This window comes from Marmota flaviventris, chromosome 6 (assembly GCF_047511675.1).
Source record: "Marmota flaviventris isolate mMarFla1 chromosome 6, mMarFla1.hap1, whole genome shotgun sequence".
Taxonomy (NCBI): Eukaryota; Metazoa; Chordata; class Mammalia; order Rodentia; family Sciuridae; genus Marmota; species Marmota flaviventris.
The window spans coordinates 114,712,767-114,731,739 of record NC_092503.1 but is presented as its reverse complement, the minus strand read 5'-3'; the positions used below and the strand labels follow the sequence as shown (position 1 = coordinate 114,731,739).

Genomic DNA, 18,973 nt, shown 5'->3' with positions numbered 1-18,973 from the left:
GTCTGGTGAGATGGGAGCAGGCTTACCCAGGAGAAGGAGGGGCCCTGACTGCTGCCCCGGGTCCTTGTGTGGCTACACAGGACAGCTCCCAGCTAACCTCTGCCCACTGCACGCACACACCTGCCACTTCCCTCTCCTCTTCTCCAGGAATTTACCATCCACACTGGGCAGGTGGCAGCTGCTCTGAGAGGCCAGTTCCTGCAGCAGCGGCCACTCTTCCTGCAGCTCAGGGATGCGTCTGTCTTTGCCAGCCAGCCCTTCCTCCCTCCCCATGGGGGCTTTGCGGTCCCTGGACCCTCTTCCTAGCTTGGCTACCACTCCCCAGGAACATTTTGGCCTTCTCTTGAACGTGGCCCTCAGGGGAGCTTCTCTCTGGCCCCGGTGTACTCTCTACAGTCTCTTGAGAACTCAAATGCAGCATCACTGTGGGTTCAGAGCAGGCCCGTGTTCACACTGTGGGATTTTAATTTTAAGTACATCGTCCTCTGAAGCCTCGGTCTTCTAGAACTCAGTCATTACATTTCTAGTCTCTTTTCAAACCTTCCTACAGAAGGAAGGTCAGGATAATGTCCTCTGGTATTTTTCCTCTTGAGCAGCACATTGGGTGGAGGAAATGTCTCAAGCAGTGATTTTCAGCCAGCACCTGGGCCCCGGACCAGGCCACTCAAGTGAGAATCCTGGGAGGAGGGGAGGAGGAGCCCAGTCTTCTTGAAACTCCCCAAGTGATTTGGTCTTGCAGTGAGAATGGACACCCCAGGGCAGAACCTTCAGCCCTTTTTTACCTCTTTCTCATGGTTTGGAATTTTTCTCTCCCCACCACTTTGGTTTGCCCACATTGAGCCTTATAATGATTGTAAAATTCTCACATTTGGGACTTTTCCAATGGCTTAGACACAACACAACTTGATGAATTTTTGCTGCTGCTGATATTTGCTAAAGCCATTTTGCTACTGGCCCAAGACAGCAAGCCCCTAAAGAATTCTGGATTTGGAATCTGTATGGGCCTCCCGGGGCAGTCGCAAATGTGAAAATTTTATCTCAGCTCTTAAAAATAATTTAAATATTGAATAAAAAATGGTTGTATCACCAGGAAATTCCGCTATTAATACTTCTTCATTTGGAAATGTGCTTATTACCCTTATATTTTGTTTCCTCTCTCAAGTTGAGCCTTGATAGTTACCGCTTTCAAATTTAAGAGTGCTTGTAAAGTTCTTGATTTGGGGATGCATGATTATAAAATTCTTAGTTTAAACTTTTTGGAATAATTACAAATATGATGCAGGTTTATCTTGTTATATTGGGATAAACTTGTGGTTCTTGCTATTTTTGTTAATTATTTTACCTATTAAAGTTTTATTTATGTTTTCTAGTATGGATTACATTTTTCATTTTATATTAGCACAAATTAGCAAACTCAGGTAGTTAATGCCAGCTCCCTGGTTTTGAAGCTGTAGATGAAGTTTAATTAAACAAGAATGTTTAATACATCATTGAAAGAAAGGAGTTAGGTTGTTAGTTGCCTTGCATTTGGAAAGAGAGAATGGCCCATCACTAATCCATTTGTCATATTAAGATGCATGTTAAAGTGAGGCCTCTGTTCACCACACATGCATCCCACATGCAGCATGGCAGGAGCTGGAAGTAAAAATAAAATCAATCAAATTGCCTATGCTAATGCAGCTATCAATAATAACACTATGCTTAAAAAATGAAAAATCTAGAGGAAAAAAAAGATGCTAAGCCAAACTGGATACAGCTTTGGGCCCCTGGGAGCTTCTGAGATAGTCTAAGAGAAGCTTTGAAATGGCTTTGACATTGTTAAAATGATGGTTTCATTGAGCAGAATTTTCAACTGAGGAGTTTCCCATATTTCACTGTGTTTTGTATATTCTCTGGAATAAAAGGGAAGAAACCGAATTAGCTGGATGAAGCACACTGGTCGTCCTAAATCCTTGCTCTCTCAGTTAACAACATGTAATAACTCCTTGGACTGAGTGGAGCTTTTATGTTCAGACCTAACATTCTGTCCCTGAAGCACGCAGACACCAGTTCCTGCCGCTCTCCAGAGCTGGCCCTCTCCCGCAGGAGAACCTCCCTGTCCGCAGTTCACAGACTTTACATTCCTGCCTTTGCTCATGGACTTTGCCATGCCTGGAAGTTTCTTCTCTCTTCTCAAAGAACAGCCTCCATTTCATTCTGAACTGAAATTTTTAAGACAGATGTGTCATGCATACAATAGAAATTTTTAGTTTTCAAAATGTCTTTTTCAGGCTCATTGCCTGTTAAATTTCAACAGTTAATTATAGTCACAGTCACATTGTTGTTTTCTTGTTTTCTGAGTCTTATTTTCCCAATTGAATTACAACATCTTGAAAATACATACATTTTAATTTTTTTCCCTATTGTACTACATAGGACTCATCCCATGTTTTCCAAAATACTAACTAAGCTGAAAACATTCAATATTCTAAATAAGTGTAGCAAAATTTGCTGCTTTTGATCTTCTGAATGAACACTTTGAGTCTATCCTGGTGGTTTGAGTTTGAATATATCCTGATAGTATGCCAAGGTGATATTTCAGGGTTCTTTTTTTTTTTTTTTTTCCGCTATTGTCTCTTAGAGAGACCAGTGGCTACAAAAATACAGCGAGAAGTGAAAGGACTCCACTTGTGAAGGAATAGGACACACACCGTTATGGTTTGGATATAAAGTCGGGTGTTAGTGCAGAAATATTCAGACGTATAATGATTGGGTTGTGAGAGCTGTAACCTAATTAGTCCATCCTAGTGGGTAGGTGGGGTGGACTGGAGGGGGTGAGTCACTGGGGGCATGCCCTGGAAGGGTGCATCTTCCCTGTGGCCCCGCCCCACTGCCTGACCCAGCCGTGAGCTGAGCACCTTTCCTCCACTGGGTCCTTCCCCCATGATGGTCCGCCCCACCTTGGGCCCAGAGCAATGGAGTCGGCTGGCTGTGAATGGAGACCTCTGAAACCATGAACTCCAAGTAAACGTTTTCTCTTCTAAGTTGTTCTTGTCAGGTATTTTGATCACAGCGATGAAAAAACTAACTAGAACACTTACCCACTAAAATTTTGTCTTTTTTCCCTCTTTTTTTTCCCCAAGATGAGCTCAACTGAAGTCTATAACTTTAGTGAACCAACTTAAAAAACTAAATGCTTTAAATTAAAATTGATAGCAAGTGACATAAATGTGAAGCAAATTTCAGCATGGGGGCAATTTTCAAAGATCACATTTTAAGGAGCAACTAAATTGCAATTGCTCAGTGCATATAAATGGGAGTGTTTCCATAGAGCCAATTTAAGCAGCTTCAGTAATTGGAAAGAAAGAATTATTTCTCATTCAGTCCCCTGTCTAATTGAACCTTAAATTTTAAAAATTAAGTCAAACACATAGGTAAAACTAACAGTGTAGGTTTTGATTTTCTTTTTTTAAAAATGGGAAAACATTCTCAATTCACTAAGTGGTTAGCAGTCTTGGTAAAACCAGCAGAATGGAAGAAATCCCAGGGACTGAAGGGTTAGCTGAATACATTTTCATCTTAATTTCTCATAAACTCTCAACCTGCCCTTGCTTCTGGAATACCCTGGAGGAGGCTCACCTCAGTGTTTCTGAGGCTCTCTCAAGAAGTTCAGAACCCTGGGTCAGCCATGGATTTGACCTTCTCGGTAGTAATTGACCTTTGTGGATTAGGCAACCATGACTCTTTTCCTCTTCACTGTCAAGACTCCAAATCTGATTATAGGACCCAATATTTCAACTTGAACAATTAGAATCCTGGGACTAAGAAGCCACCAAGAGAAGCAGATAGTCTAGGGCCAAGACACCCTCTCTTGTGCCTGGGACCACAGTCTTTCCATATAATGCCATGGCCTCTGCTCCTCATTGCCTCTGTGCACTTCAGAGCTCCTGAGTTTACAAGTCTTTCTACTATAAACTCCAGGTAGCAATTATGAACCCCCAGTTTGAGTCCCTAGGAGGAGTCTGGTTCACTCGTCTTGGGCTGGTTGTCTATCTTTGATCAAATTAGTTAAGGGGTGGCATGAAAGTCCTATTGTGCAAATCTCCGATGCCTTACCCTAACCTAGAGAAGTACAAGTCAAGAAGTAATGGTAGCAGTTTCCAATTATAATTGTTTTTCTTCCTTTCTTCTTTTGCCTTTACTCTTATCTCCTAGGGTCAGAACATCTGGACCCAAGTTAATGTTAGTGGTTTATCTAATATTTTAAAAGCATCCCCTGAATATCAGTAATTAAAACCTTCATGCTTTCTGAATTTCTTCTCTGAGCTGTCCATGATTTTATCCAAGCTACAATTTGTTTAGATTCCTTTAAATTCTGCGATTACTCAGGATTTGATGCTTGGGACAAGTGTATTAAGGAATGGAATGACATGCAAAATGGCAACATGTGTGTGTTGGGTTGGGGAAAGCAGAAGAGAGAAAGAAAAGTCATTATATATTAAGAGGCAGAGAAGTAGACTTAAATCTTTCCATAGATGGACAGGGATGCTGTCCTCCACTTAGGTCCTCACCTCAGGCATTAGGATTGAAGGTCCAGATAAATCACTAGGACTTGCATGGAGACTGGTATGTGCTAGCCAGGGAAACTTGAAGGCAATGAGAACATTGGGACCATCGTGGAGTTTGATGGGAGATCAGGGCCTGAGGATACCAGCACTTAGGTGCTTTTAAAATGGTCCCCAGAATATCAAAGCAATTGAGTTATTTGAACTGAGTCCAGTTGGTTATTGGTGGGTAATTTGCCAATTCTCACCAGTTAGTTACTATTTCAGCTAAGCAGAGAGAACAAAATGAAGGAAGTGTGAAATTTTAAAGGCAGATGTGTCTTATATACGGTAGAAATTCTTAGTTTTCAAATTCTGAAGTGGCACGATTACCAGGTGAGACTAGCAGGGAGTCTTCATGCTCTTGAATGCTTGAGTTATTCAACTTGACAAACTCTTTTTTTTTTAATTTTAAAAAAAAATTTTATTTTTGACAAACTCTTGAATTTAACATTTCAAACTTTTCAAGGGTCTGATAACAGTTAATCCAATATTTATGAAGCACCTACTGCTTTTTTCTGAGTTGTCACTGGAGACCTTTTTTTTTTTTAAACCCATGATCATAAACTTGGCAAATATGTGGAGATTTATTTTTATAAACCATTTGAGTGTAGAGTCATGAAATAATATTTCTAATGGTTCAAGTATCTAAAATTGTATATGCTGTTCTTTGAAGATAATGTCAACTTATCTTGATCACAAGATCTTAATTTTATACCTTATTTTAATAATAATAAGAAAGGATCACATTCATACAGTTTTGAAAACCCTTCAATACTTACTTTTTCTCTGGTGTTTTTAAGGAACGACGGAAATTTGGTCCCTTAGGATGGAACATCCCTTATGAATTCAATTCTGCCGACTTCTCAGCCAGTATTCAGTTTATTCAGAATCACCTTGATGAATGCGATATTAAAAAAGTGAGTGAAACTTTTCTTTGTTCTATTTTTTCCATTTTTTAAATTTGTCTTAATTAGTTACATATGACAGTACAATGATCTTGACATATCATACATTTGAATCAGATGGGATATAATTTCTCATTTTTCTGAGTGTACAGGTTGCAGAATTACATTGGTTCTATTTTTTTTGTTTGTTTGTTTTATTGCAGCTTGTGATATGGAGTGAGCCTGCTGAGGCTCCCTCACACCCTTTCCAGGGGCCTGGTAACTCTGATCAGCTGTGTGCTGGTCCAGCCTCTCCCGTTTCCTCCATAACACACTCACATCTGAAGCTGCCCATGGCTGCCTCCAGGCACCACAGGGCAATGCTAGAGGAGGCCTGCCTTCAGTCAAACTTGCCTTCTCTGTCCTGACTGCATCTCCTTAAAAGAGAAGATGTTATCTGCCAGTCCACCAGCAACTTTTCTTTTTCACCTTAAGTCACTTATTAGTTTTGGATATTTTTTGTTGTTGACGGACCTTTATTTTATTTATTTTATATGTGGTGCTGAGAATCAAACCCGTGCCTCACACATGCTAGGGAAGCACTCTACCACTGAGCCACAACCCCAACCTGAAGTCTAATGTTAGCTTTTGCATATAAATAGCCTTGATTCTGAATGGTGGTCACTAGGCTGGGGTGTGTGGGTCAGTGGTAGGGCCCTTGGTTTCAGCCCCAGCACAGGAAAAAAAAAAAATGTCTAACAGTGGTCATTGCTAAAAATCCTGTGGCAGGTCTGGGGGTTGTAGCTTAGTTGATAGAGCACTTAACCCGTGGGTTCAGTTCTTGGCACCATATAAGAATAAATAAATAAAATAAAGGTCCACCTACAACTAAAAAAATTTTTTTTAACAAAATTGTATGGCACTTTGTAGTTTTCAAAGTACTCCTGTGCAAAGCCTCATTTTTGTCTTTGCCCTCTGAGACTTTACTGAGAGGCCGGTTTTACTGATGAGGACCAGAAAAGACAGACAGGAGATGTCCTCACGCTCACAGAGAAGGAAAACCCAGTTGTCCCATCACCCATGTTCTAAAGGGTTAGAGATCTGGTTCTTCCAGATCTTGGGCAAGTGAATGAGCCTCAGAGCCTGTGTCCCCATTTATAAAGTGGCCGTGGATTCCGTGAGGAGCAAGTGGGTTGGTATTTGTGAATGCATAGTGTATGTATAAATGCCACTTTTCCCGTCTGTCCGGCCTTCCTTTCCACAGTAGGCCTTCAAGGTAAATACAGTGACAGGATTGTGCTAGGGAGCGTGATGAATGTTTACCTGGACAGGAGGGATCGCTAGAACCAAACCATCAAAGGGATAGTAAATTAAGAGTACGGCAGTTTGATGAAAAATTGTTATTGTATGGGTTCAGATTCTGTGGCTATTTATCATGTTAGTATAAACAATAGTTACCTGGAATTAGTTGCTTTGAAAGGCAACTGAACTGAAAAATCAAATTTTAACCAAGAATAAAAATAAGTAAGAATCACACACCCTCACTTCTCCTACCCCAAATGTATGGAGAATTTCTTTTTTTATTTTTTTGTAACAAAAATAAAATAACTGTTACTATCTAAAATATATTGCCAGGATGAGATTGCTATCAAAATTAATGAACACTTAGATGTAGTTTTAGCTCACAGATTGAGACGGCAAAAGATTGCATTGTAGAAAAACCTTGTGAATAAATACTTTTCTAGTTGTTCTCCTACTGATTCCAGAAAATATATTACTAGGAGAGCACATTAAAGAGTTGATTACTTGATTTTCCTCCTTTCTTCACTAAACACCACTTTTTCCCTCTGTAACAGCTTGGCATGACTGTAATGAGTGTTAGAGGTGATTACATCCACAGAGTGAAAAATAGTCTTTTTTTTTTCTATTTTAAATAATCCATGGGCAACACATCCACTGGTGTTTTGTATTGTAGATTTCTCTTTGGAGATCAAACTATAGTGGTTCCAGCCATGTGATAGAGGTATTAATATAAGATAATGAATAATTCTAAAACACATCATTTTAAATACAATCTAGCTAGCACTTCCTTTCCCAGACCTTTCTTATAGAGAAAAACCTGAATTATTTGTTTAGATTGACAGTGAATAATCCTTTTTTTATTTCTGATAAAGGGTGTGTCGTGGAGTACAGTTCGGTACATGATTGGAGAAGTACAATATGGAGGCAGAGTGACAGATGATTTTGATAAACGTCTGCTTAATTGCTTCGCTAGAGTAAGTCAATTCATGGGAAGGAAAGCATGGAGACAGTTTCATTGTATTTTCTTTTTAAACAAGCCTACTTTTTATTTGTGATGGGTATGCCAAACTTAAGAGGGGAACAGTATAAAGAGAAGTTGCTAAAAACAAATTAGCCAAGAAGTGCACCTGCCACACACATCCCCATCCTTACCTACAAAGTAGCAATCTACCTGCGGTCTGAGCAGAGCAGTGACCAGTTCTCAAGGGTCTTGGAACCCTTTCTTGTATGGGTGAACTGTCCATGCCCAGGCCTCCCTCCACCCATCCGTCCTCCACATTCTCCATTTCCTGGTGCCTCACCTGGGAGGAAACACTGGCCCTCATTTCTGTATCTCTTCCTCTAAGAGCAAGATTCATGGTGCCTTCAAGCCCAAAAAATAATGGATGAGGGAGTCACCATAATTTAATTTTTAAAAATTTCTTCTGTTAAATTGGATGATTGAAAATGGATGAAGTATTCAATTCTTTTATAATTTTTCATTTTTTTTTACCCAGTGAAATCCACATATAGCATATTGGTAAACGTTTTCTAGAGAAAAATATTACCTGACAATTATGGTTTTCACATCAAGGTTAAATATTTATAACTAATACCTACCAACCTCAAACTCTTCTTAAAGTGTTCTACATGTTAAAGAAGCAATAAACATTACTTAAATGAAAAAAAGATCAGATATAGGGATATTTATGATTGTTAAGTTCTTTATGTTAGGACCTATGTTGTTAATTCTCTGTTTCTGTAATTTTATTTTCTTACTTTCCCTTTTTTAAAACAAAATTAAAACTAAACAACCAGGTACAAGCTACAAGTTTCTGGGATATTTTGGTAAACTGGAGGTTGACCAAAAATCCGATTTTTTTTTTTTTTTTGTACCCTTAACATGTCTTTGCATGCTTTCTCGTAAGACAAAGGTGGGAAATACCCAGTTTTATAAAGGACGAGGAAAGGTGGATGCCTTTGTGCTCAAAGATCAAATTGTACAACCCTCCTGAGATACCTGCTGAAGTCAAGTATCCCAGGTAGATATATCCCAGAACATTTCAAGGGAAAGTCCCCAAACAGGCATGTACAAAGTATGTGTTGATGGCAACACTGGGAAAGGAGCTGACGGCAGCCATCATTGGGTGGATTCCCTGGAAACAGATCCTAACTCGGAGATTTGCATTTGGGTGCCCCCTCCACCCTTCTCCCAGGGGACCCTTCTGCCAGGGCAGTTCCTGGGGACTGACAGTAGCTAATACTCTAGACAGCTGGGGAGAGTGAGTGCCTGGGTCCTGAAGGAGGATCAGGTGGTGTATCTCAGTGTCCACCTCAGAAGCCCAAGAATCCTGAGAAAATAAGATGGAGTGGTTGGGTACGAGAGAGTGCTGTGCTCACCCTTCTGGGGTGCCTGCTGGTGTGCGCTCAACCACATTAGCTGTGTGAAATGATAGCTTTCTGAACCAGAATCTTACCCTTCAGGATATGTCCCAGAGAAATTCTCACCATGAACAAAGATAGCAAGTTTGTGGTCTCAGGAAGCTGAAGGAAACACACATCTGTATGTATCACAGGGAAAGAGACAAGTTAACTGTAGGTGCTTATGGCGATAGCCGAAGCAGCACCGGGGAGAGATGATCTATGCGATGTCCTGCACGGATCTTTAAACAGTGTTGATTGCAGCTGGAAAAAATAAGATGCGATCCATAAAGTAACCTGAGTATATTGTACAAGGATAAATACATATTTAAGGACATTAGCAAGTCCCTTTAAATAGATGCCCTCAGAAGGAAGGAGACTGTATGTGGATATCAGAGCTGAATGGGGAAAACTAAAATAAAGGGACATGACATTTTTCCATAGAGATGGAATGTAGAAATTGACAGTGGAGAAATGTAACAGTGGTCCACTTTGTGCTTTAATTATAGCCCTTGCTGCTCCACCACTGCAACTTATTTTTTTAAAAGGGGGCAGGGGCCATGAAAATAATAATATGATAACTAGGGAACATGAGAAAGGTTCAAAAAAAGTCTTAGTAGTATACTTGGGCAGAATAATTATAAAAATTATAAGAGTATCTAAAATTGGAGTTTCAGCAGTAAAGACTCTGAGAAGTGTGAGTGTATAAAAATTTTAAATTTTTCTTTCTTTCTTTCTCTCTCTTGTTCTCTCTCTTTCTATTATTATTATTATTATTATTATTATTATTATTATTATTATTATGTGTGTGTGTGTGTGTGTGTGTGTGGTTCTTAGAATGGAACCTAGGGCTACCACTGGGCTACATCCCCAGCCCTTCTTAAGAATTTTAAAATTTTGAGACAGGATCTCGCTAAGTCACCCAAGTACCCTTGAACTTGAAATCCTCCTGCCTTTGTCTCCTGAATAGCTGGAATTACAGATGTGCATCACCATGTCCACCTTATTTTTTTCTTTTTAATTAGCATATAACAACTGTACGTGTCCATGGGGTACAGTTTGATGTTTCAGACATTATATTTTTGAAATTAGGGTCTTGAGCATGTCCAGCTTCAGGATATATTTCACGGAGCCGACCAGCAGAGTGCTGATGGAATCTAGTGTGTGGGGAGAGCAGTGGTGTGAGTCAAGGATCACTACTAGTTTTGACCTGATCAACTGGGGAGGGTGGAATGATTTCCAGAGGAGCAGAAGGGCTGCAGAGGAATGAGTTTTATTTGCTAAGACTGGAAGTTGGGAGTTCTATTTGGATCATGTAACATTTGAGTATCAACTACACATCCCCAAAACATAAAATATATATTTAAAGAATACATTCAAGTAATTTAACACAAATCAGAAAGGTGCATAAAGCATAAGCATGCAGCTTAATATACCCTTTAACTCTGAACCTTCCAACTTGTGTCTTCCATTTCTACCTGGGCTGTTTGGGTTCCACCTAATTTTTTTTAAATATATATATATATATATTTGTAGTTGGACATGATACATTTTATTTATTTATTTATTTTTATGTGGTGCTGAGGATCAAACCCAGCGCCTCACACGTGCTAGGCAAGTGCTCTACCACGGAGCCCCAGCCCCAGCCCCTGGGTACCACCTTATTTTTATCTCCCACCTCTATTGCTCATTATGATAATTTTTATAAGCAGAGCCTGTTTAGATTTAGAGATACGTATGCAGGTTATTTTGCATGACACCTTCACGTTCCCCTCCTCCCTTCCTGGCAGGAGAGCCTCCCATTCCTCTTGGTGGGGAAGAACATGGGTGGCTGCAGGAACCTCTGGAGTCAGTGTGGGGAGATGAGGCCATTTTCTACTGGCTGCATCTGAGAGAAATAAGAAGCAAAGTCATCGGCTGAGGAGTGGGGAGAGGCGAGTTTGGGATGTTTGAAGAGAGTGGATAAAGTATAGCTTTCTGAGAGAGTAGGATAGGGAATCTATGACTCTGATAGCTGTTTTCGGTCTTCCCCACTAGAATGTAAGCCCCTTAAAAGGAACCGAGTCTTCCTGGTCTCTGTACCCCTCTCCCTAGTTCTGAGAACTCACTCACGCATGTGTGTTGCTGATGAGCATCATATAATCTCAATACCCTGAGGATTTTCTGTCACTTAAAACAGTTGAATTTCTACTGACACCAGCACAAGGTGTGCATGTGTGTTTTTACCACACTTAACGTATCACATTTTTAAATTTTTATTTTATTTTTTGGTACCCAGGGGCACTTAGCCACTGACCCACATTTCAGCCCTTTTTATGTTTGATTGTTTGTCCTAAAATTTTAAGGCAGGATCTTGCTAAGTTGCTTAGGGCCTCACTAAGTTGCTGTGGCTGACTTTGAACCCACGATCCTCCTGCCTCAGCCTCTTGAGCTGCTGGGATTACAAGCATGTATCACCATGCCCAGCTCAACTTTTTAAAAAAGCATGTTATGAACTCTTTTTCTAAAAACTCAAGTTCAAGAAAAGTCCTGATTAGCCAACTACCTCTGTAAGTTTGTCTTTGTTTTATTGAAGTTGTGTCACCCAGAGGTGTGTGGGACACAGTGGTTGGCTGTCAAGGAGGCAGCATGTGGAAGAGCCCTCTGCTCTCCACCTGGTGATCTGGGGCAGTTAGGAGCTGCTGTGTTAATGTGTCCCTTCAAGGTCAATGGTTGAGTCAGGAGTTCGGAAAGGAGAGGAGGGAGCTCTGCTCGCTGCTCTGGAGCCTGCTCCACCTGCAGATCTCAAGCTGGCCAAGTCCCCCTCTCTGTCCCTAGCCTTCTGAATTTGCTCTTCCCTTCTCCATAGCCCAACATTTGACATTTGGGGCAACTGAGTGAGACCTCATCCCCCTCCCAGAGGCCCAAGATTCTGCATCCCCAGGGCCCAGGCTGGCCTGGGGGAAGCACACATGGGATGTGTCTTGGTCATGGGCATGCAGACTCCCTGGTCTAGAGCTCAGGGTGCCTTCTCCATCCTGTCCTGGCTGCTCCCAAGGAACAGCAGCTGCCTCCCCACCGGGTTAGATCCTCTCTACACCATCAGATCCTGGTTTCTGTGACCTGGGTCCTCAGCAATTCCTACCCTAAATGAAAAGTTCATCTCACTACCATTCTATCCTTTCTCTCCTGAGGAGCTTCCCTGGCTCCTTCTGTCCCCTCCCTCAAGCCCTTTGGTGGCTACAGTTCTCTGTCCATGACTGGCCCACTCGCTTATTCCCCCTGCACCTGCTCTTCACCCATCACCCCCAACCTCCTGCCTCACTGTCCTTCACCTTCCTCGTGCCTCTGTCTAGATTTGACTTATTCTAGATGACTCCCCCCCCCCCCATAAGCAGAGGGCTGAGGCTGGGTCTCTGGCTCTCAGGGCTTGAAGTTCCCACATGAACTTGGCAGCAGAATCCTCTTGAGCAGGCTGTAGAATAGCATCAGAGAGCCCCTGTCCTGCCTTCCTCTGTCTTAGCCGTCCACAGCCTCACTCTTGCCATCTATTCTGCTGGCCAATCCACACTGCAGCCACTTTCCCCTGCTGTGGGATCCCGAGTTACTATGGGAAGTGGTTCAATTATAAATCAGTGCTTCCAAGTCAGATCCCCGCCCCTGTGACTTTCATTTTGGAAAGTCACCCCAAAAAAAAGTCATCTTACAGAGTCATCTTACAGAGTATCTCTTCAAAACCTAGCAGGAGACGAAGACTGAGCAAATTATGATAAGGCATAATGGATCCCACTATTTTGTATAATTATAATGTGCCAATAAAAAAATTAAAACTACAGTTAAAAACAACAACAACAACAACTAACAGCGGCAGAACTTTTTCATGTTCTCATTCAAGGATGGCTGCTGTCATCTTTCCATTGCTGTAGCAAATACTTGTGCTAATCAACCTATAAGAAAAAAAGGTTTATTTTGGCTGACAGCTCTTGGGGTGTCGTCCATGGTCACTTGGCCCCATTGCTCTGGGCCTGTGGCGAGTGGAGCAGCAGGTCATGGTGGACAGTGTGTGGTGGAGTGAGGATGCTTACCTCATGGCCAGGATGTGAGGGAGGAGGAGGAAGGGGCAGGGTCCCACTTTCTTCTTCAAGGGCACATCCCCAAGTGACCAGAGGGCTTTCCACTAGGCCTCTTCTCTTAAAGATCCTGTCACAGCCTACATCTGCCACAAATTGTAGAATCTGCTTTTTAGAGTCTCCCAAAGTAATTCCAAGTAGATTTCATATTCTGTATTTTTGTCCATACCCGCAAAGAGCCTCCACATTTGGTGAAACCTGGCCCTGTGTGAATTGGATCCAGCCCTTTGTGTGTGTGTGTTAATAAAGTAATCATAAACCAGGAAGAAGCTTCATTTTACTTTTTTAGGTACTTGCCATCTGACAACACAGAATCCATTGTGTTCATTTGTTTTCTGTGTGCTGAGGCCTTTGCCTCCCTGGGGTGTCTTCCTGCAATTTAAGCTATCCACATCACGAAAAATCTAATCTTTCTCAATAATGACTGTGCTCAGCTCTGTGCCCTTTAATGACTTTCAATTGCTCCCCGGTTCTTAAATAAGCACCAGTCATCGCCCTGGTATCCACAGTCATCCATAAAATGACCTCACCTCCTCTACTTTCCTGGCCTGTCTCTTACAACGACATTATGTTTACCCCAACTTCATTACACCCACCAACCTCTACATCCTCACCTTTCTGGCTTCAGTCATTCTGGGCCTTTGCTTGTGTGGCCTCCCCACCTCCAAGTCCTCCTGACAAAAATTCTCTCCTTCAAGGCTGTTCTCCAAAATCACCTCCTTACCTGACATCCACCTAGCCATTCTTGCTTCCAGCTCAAAGCCTCTCTAGTACTTTGCTTATTTGTATTTCCTTCTGGCTCTTACTTTAGTACACTTTGTATTATGGTTCTTCCATAATTGGCTTATCCCTCTACTAGGTCACCGGCTCCTTGAATGAAAGGACTGTGAGTTTTTCATCTCTGCATTCTGTTCTGGTTCTAAGCTCGGGGGCCTTGTGCCCAGGAGTTGAATAGAGTAGAATGGAAGCAAATAAAGCCACAGAGAACCAATACACAGGGTATTTCAGAGCAGTGTCTGGATCTAAAAAGAACTGAAAGGAGCCTGTGGAGGAAAGGTCCTAGAGGAAGTGTCCCTGCCTGGAATAAGGCACAGACCTCATCTCCTTCCCGTCAGTCCTTGGAGTGAACAGACCCTGTGCCTACATTTCCACGCCTGTCTTTCCCTTCTTTCTCTCCCTGCCAGATGCTAGAGTTATTGCCTCAAAACCAGCTCATAGGCATTCAACATCACCCCCTGCCCTTCAAAATAAGTCTATTCACACCGAGTGTGTATTTGTTCTCGCACTGTTTTGTTACAGATAATCCATCAATTCACATGGAATGAGAAAAAGATGTGATAACACACTGCTTCTGATGGACAGGGACCTAACTTAATTAACAAAGGAAGCTACTGGGCTCAGGGTGGGGGTAGATGCTTATAAGGCTTTCTGGCTTTGTGCCGGTGCTCAGTGTCATTGAGAGTGACACCTTACACGTGCACAAGCCCCTAGCGTAGGCCCTGCATGGTGGGAGTGGTGCTCAAGACAATGAAAACACCCTCCTGGATGGCTAATGCCTCCTGGGGCTCTGCAGTGTGTCCCCTTCTCTGCCAGAGTGGAGCTGAGGGTTCTCTAATTGCTCCAGTAAAGACCTGTGGGCATGGCTCCCAGCCTTGATGGGTCCTGATCCTCTTTACTGTGCACATCTCTTCTTTGGTGCTGAACAGAAGCCTCCCTGAGTTATTTTTTTTTTGTTCTGACCTCTCACTTTTCTTCATGGATGTGCTAATTATTCTATCAGTAGTTTTGTGAAGATGCTTTCAAAACCAATATTAAAAAAACCTATTAAAATGGAAATAAGGCGACCCTTCCTCCTCGATAGTGGCAGTTTTCATTTAGACTCTCATCAATTTTCTTTCTTTTATTTTCTCTCCCTCCTCCAGGTCTGGTTCAGTGAGAAGATGTTTGAACCATCATTCTGTTTTTATACTGGTTATAAAATCCCCGTGTGCAAAACCTTGGACCAGTATTTTGAATTCATCCAGTCACTGCCATCCCTAGATAACCCTGAAGTTTTTGGGCTTCACCCTAATGCTGATATCACGTAAGTTCTTGGCATTTTTTTAATTTGAAGGGGTCATTTGTAACTCAGCCTGGCAAAGTCTGTGCATTTCATTTTCTCTCTTAATCTCTCTCCTTTCCCCTCTTTTTATTTTACTGTGAAAAATATTGTCGCCTCCTGTCTCCCAATTACAACTTTGTCACATCTTGGCCTGCTCTCCTCTCACTAAATCCTGGTGCCCCAGTGTTTGTGACAACCTTAAAGCTCTAATTTATGCATTGACTATTTCTCCTCTGTCATGTCATAAAGCCAGTTGGTGTGGTGGGTATTGATGCTCTCCACTGATAGGACAGTCCTCTCCAAGCTCCTTATCGCTTTCTCCAAAAATCCATTAAAATACGATGCTCATAAATAGGGTCTAAAAGGGCCGGAAGCGTAGATGAAGGATGAAGACTTGCCTGACCTTCTCTTTGTTGGATCCTCTCCCCTTACTTGCTCACCTGCATCCTTCCATCATGGACTTCCCAGGGTGGCATATGACTGAGCACAGGAGCACAGGCCACCTCCTCCCATGGAGACAGAAGAAATGCTTCCCAGACCCAAGCCCCTTCTCTGACCCACCATTTAGATGAGTTCTCACCCTTCTTGAGAGTTCTCTACCCTGAACTATACCACCTGGCTCCATGGGGTGGTCACAGGAAGTCCCAGTTGAGCTGTTCCTTTGCACAGGCATTGAGTCTGTGGCCCACCTGTGAAAGGTTCAAGTCCGTGTGTCAGCATGGTGTGCCTCTCTCGGTCCCTCACCGACCATTGTCATTTTAATAACCGCAATCGGGCGTGGGTGCCCCCCATCTTCTGCTTCTCTACACTTGATAGGTCTCAAGAGTCCCGGTTTGCTGTCAATTGATTGTCCTCTCACCTCCAGACACCTGCCTCACCCTTTGCACAATGTATGCCCTGGTGGCCTCTTTATGCCACATCAATTCCACCCTCTCCATATCCTTTAATCTCACCCACGATGCTTTTCATCTTCAAGATGCAGACGTGACTGGGCCCCACGAACAGCTAATGACACTTTGTTCAGATCCTAAGACAGAAGATGACAGCTCTTTGGTGGCAGCTGTAGCTGTTTGAAGGGGATGTATTAAGTTACCTGGGAATGGAAGAGAAGTCAAGAAATAAAAGGGATTCTTCAGGGATTGGCTTGAGCATAAATTTATACATGAAAGAGGGAGCACAGATTTTGCTTTAGCTGAGAATTTTAAAATGTGAGTCAGGCCACATTGCTGTTCTGCTCAGAGCCCTCCTGAGGTCCTGTGCCACGTCTGCACTTCCTGGAACATCTTACCCTACCCCGCCCCATATCTTTGTGGCTGACCTTTCACGTCTTCCGTCGTCCTTATTTAAATGTCACCTTTTGCTACCCATTCCCCAGTCCCCGCCCCACATCCTATCCTCCTGCCCTGCTATTTTCTACAGTATTCTTCACCAACAACACACTCTGTATTTTAATTACTTATTTGCTATCGTCTATCAGCCACCACTAAAGCATAAATTCCACTGCATCTGGAACCTTTGTCCATTTTCACCTCTGAATCTCCACCTCTATGACAGTGCCTCATGCTCAGGATGCATTTGTGGACTGACTCAGTGATAACTTCATTTCTCTAGGCTGTGATCTGACCAGTGGGGGTAGTCTATAGAATGATCTCATGATTTCATACAAGCGGGCCAAAAAAAAAAAAAAAAAAAAAAACAGCTGACAAGTCTCTAAACACTTATCAACTTGTAATTGAAAATGTCCACTTCTGAGGGCTCTGGATCCAATTCCCTTGGCAAGAGCCTGGGGAGTCCTGGAAGCTGGTTCCTAGAGAATGTGACCTGTAGAGCCCTGCAGATCCTCCCAAAGAGCAGGCGAGACAAAGTGGAAGTCATCTCATCCCAACTTAGAGGGATGGTGTTCCTCTGCCATAAACACCGTAGTAAGCTTTGATCACCAGCTCTCAGTGCAGGTTAACTAGAGCCAGAAAAAGTCCAGAGAAACACGGCAACAGAGTAAATGGGACTAAAGATAAAGGTAGAGTCAGCCCTTGGCTTTCTATTGTGAACTATTACAAGCCCTCTGAAAAGCATATACCCTCCCGGAGGCTCACCAATTAACTTTTTATTGCATTTCCTAGTTCTCTTTCTATATTTATAACTCTGTATTTTGCATCTCTAAAGCTACATGCACATATAACCATACCTGTTTCTTTCTGTATGAGTGTGCAACATGCATCTGTGGGCCCTCTTGGCCGACAGACAGGAAGTAATTACATGTTTTGTAAAATGTCATGAGCTAATACTAATAATCTCACTTGCAGGATTCCGGCCTTCTCCCTGCCACCTTGCCATCTCCTTTCTCCCTCAATGTGTTTTCTCCTTTGCTTGGAATTAATACACTAATACCAAGCCCCACAAGAGACCTGCTAACTGGAGGTCAAGATTTCTTGGCTGTTTGGTTTTTTTTTTGTTTTATTTTGTCCTCAGAATATATCCCACCGAGGGTATGCAGATTGTTTTTATCTGAGTGGTTATATCATCAATTGATATAAAGTTACTGCACTTTTTACGTGTTACATTTTAGTTTCCCCTGTTTGTTGTTGTTCGAGTATGTAAAACATACACATTGTTCAGATGTCACAGTAGATAATAAGGTGTTCTTAGAGAAGTCTCACCCCTTTCAGCCCATTTCCTTCCTCCTTTATGGGTAAGCAAGCTTGTTAGTTTCTGGTTTATCTTTCCTGTGTTTCTCTTTGCATGTACATAACATTTACACATCTTATTATCCTCTCATTTTTAAATGAAGTTGCCAAAGTTTGAGTGTTGCCTTTTTCACTCCACAAGGGTTCATAGATGTCTCCCTCATTATTTTTTACAGCTGTATGCTACTCATAGTTATGCATATCTTAGTTTATTCAACCACTCTCTTGTAGTTTGCTATCTTGAATAGTTCCTCAGTTAACAACCTCTGCTTGAGGTTTCTTATATTGTTGGAGATGCATGTTCGAGGTAAATCACCATGGATAGGATGCAGGATCAAGGCGTGGGGATTATTGTCAGGGTCCCTCACCTGTTTTGCACTTTTACAGGTATGTGAGTACCTGTTTCTTCAGAATCTCATCAATAGAGTGTTGGTCAAGCATTTGAATTTTCACCAATGACAGTGAGAAATGGCATCTCAGCATAATTTTAAGTTACTTTCTCTTATTTTGAGTTGAATGGAGAAAAAGTTCAAATACTTTAAAGTTATTTGTATATAGCCCATTTTTCTCAAATAGAGGTTTTTCTTTCTTTTTGATTTTTTTTTTTTTTTTTTTTTTTTTAGTACCAGGGATTGAACCCAAGGGTATTCAACATTGAGCCACATCTCCAGCCTGTTTTTTTGTTTGTTTTGAGACAGGGTCTTGCTAAATTGCTTAAATCCTCACTAAGTTGCTGAGGCTGACTTTGAACTCTTGATCCTCCTGCTTCAGTCTCCCAAACCACTGGGATTATAGGAGTTCACTTTTATACCCCGCCGGGTTCATTCAGTTCTTAGTCATGATTTCATCACTTATTTTCTCTTTTTTGTTCTTCCTTGTCTATTTTTCTACACATTTCTGAGATGCC

General features: G+C 42.0%; 1 protein-coding gene across 1 annotated transcript in view; it reads left to right on the top strand.

Annotated features, from left to right (window-relative positions):
* Positions 1-18,973, top strand: part of Dnah8 (dynein axonemal heavy chain 8) — a 276,612-nt gene that overhangs the window by 221,089 nt on the left and 36,550 nt on the right. The window contains exons 82-84 of the mRNA XM_027943662.2: positions 5,387-5,503; positions 7,645-7,746; positions 15,204-15,364. Coding sequence (XP_027799463.2) covers positions 5,387-5,503; positions 7,645-7,746; positions 15,204-15,364 — 380 coding nt within the window. The remainder of the gene's footprint in view (positions 1-5,386; positions 5,504-7,644; positions 7,747-15,203; positions 15,365-18,973) is intronic.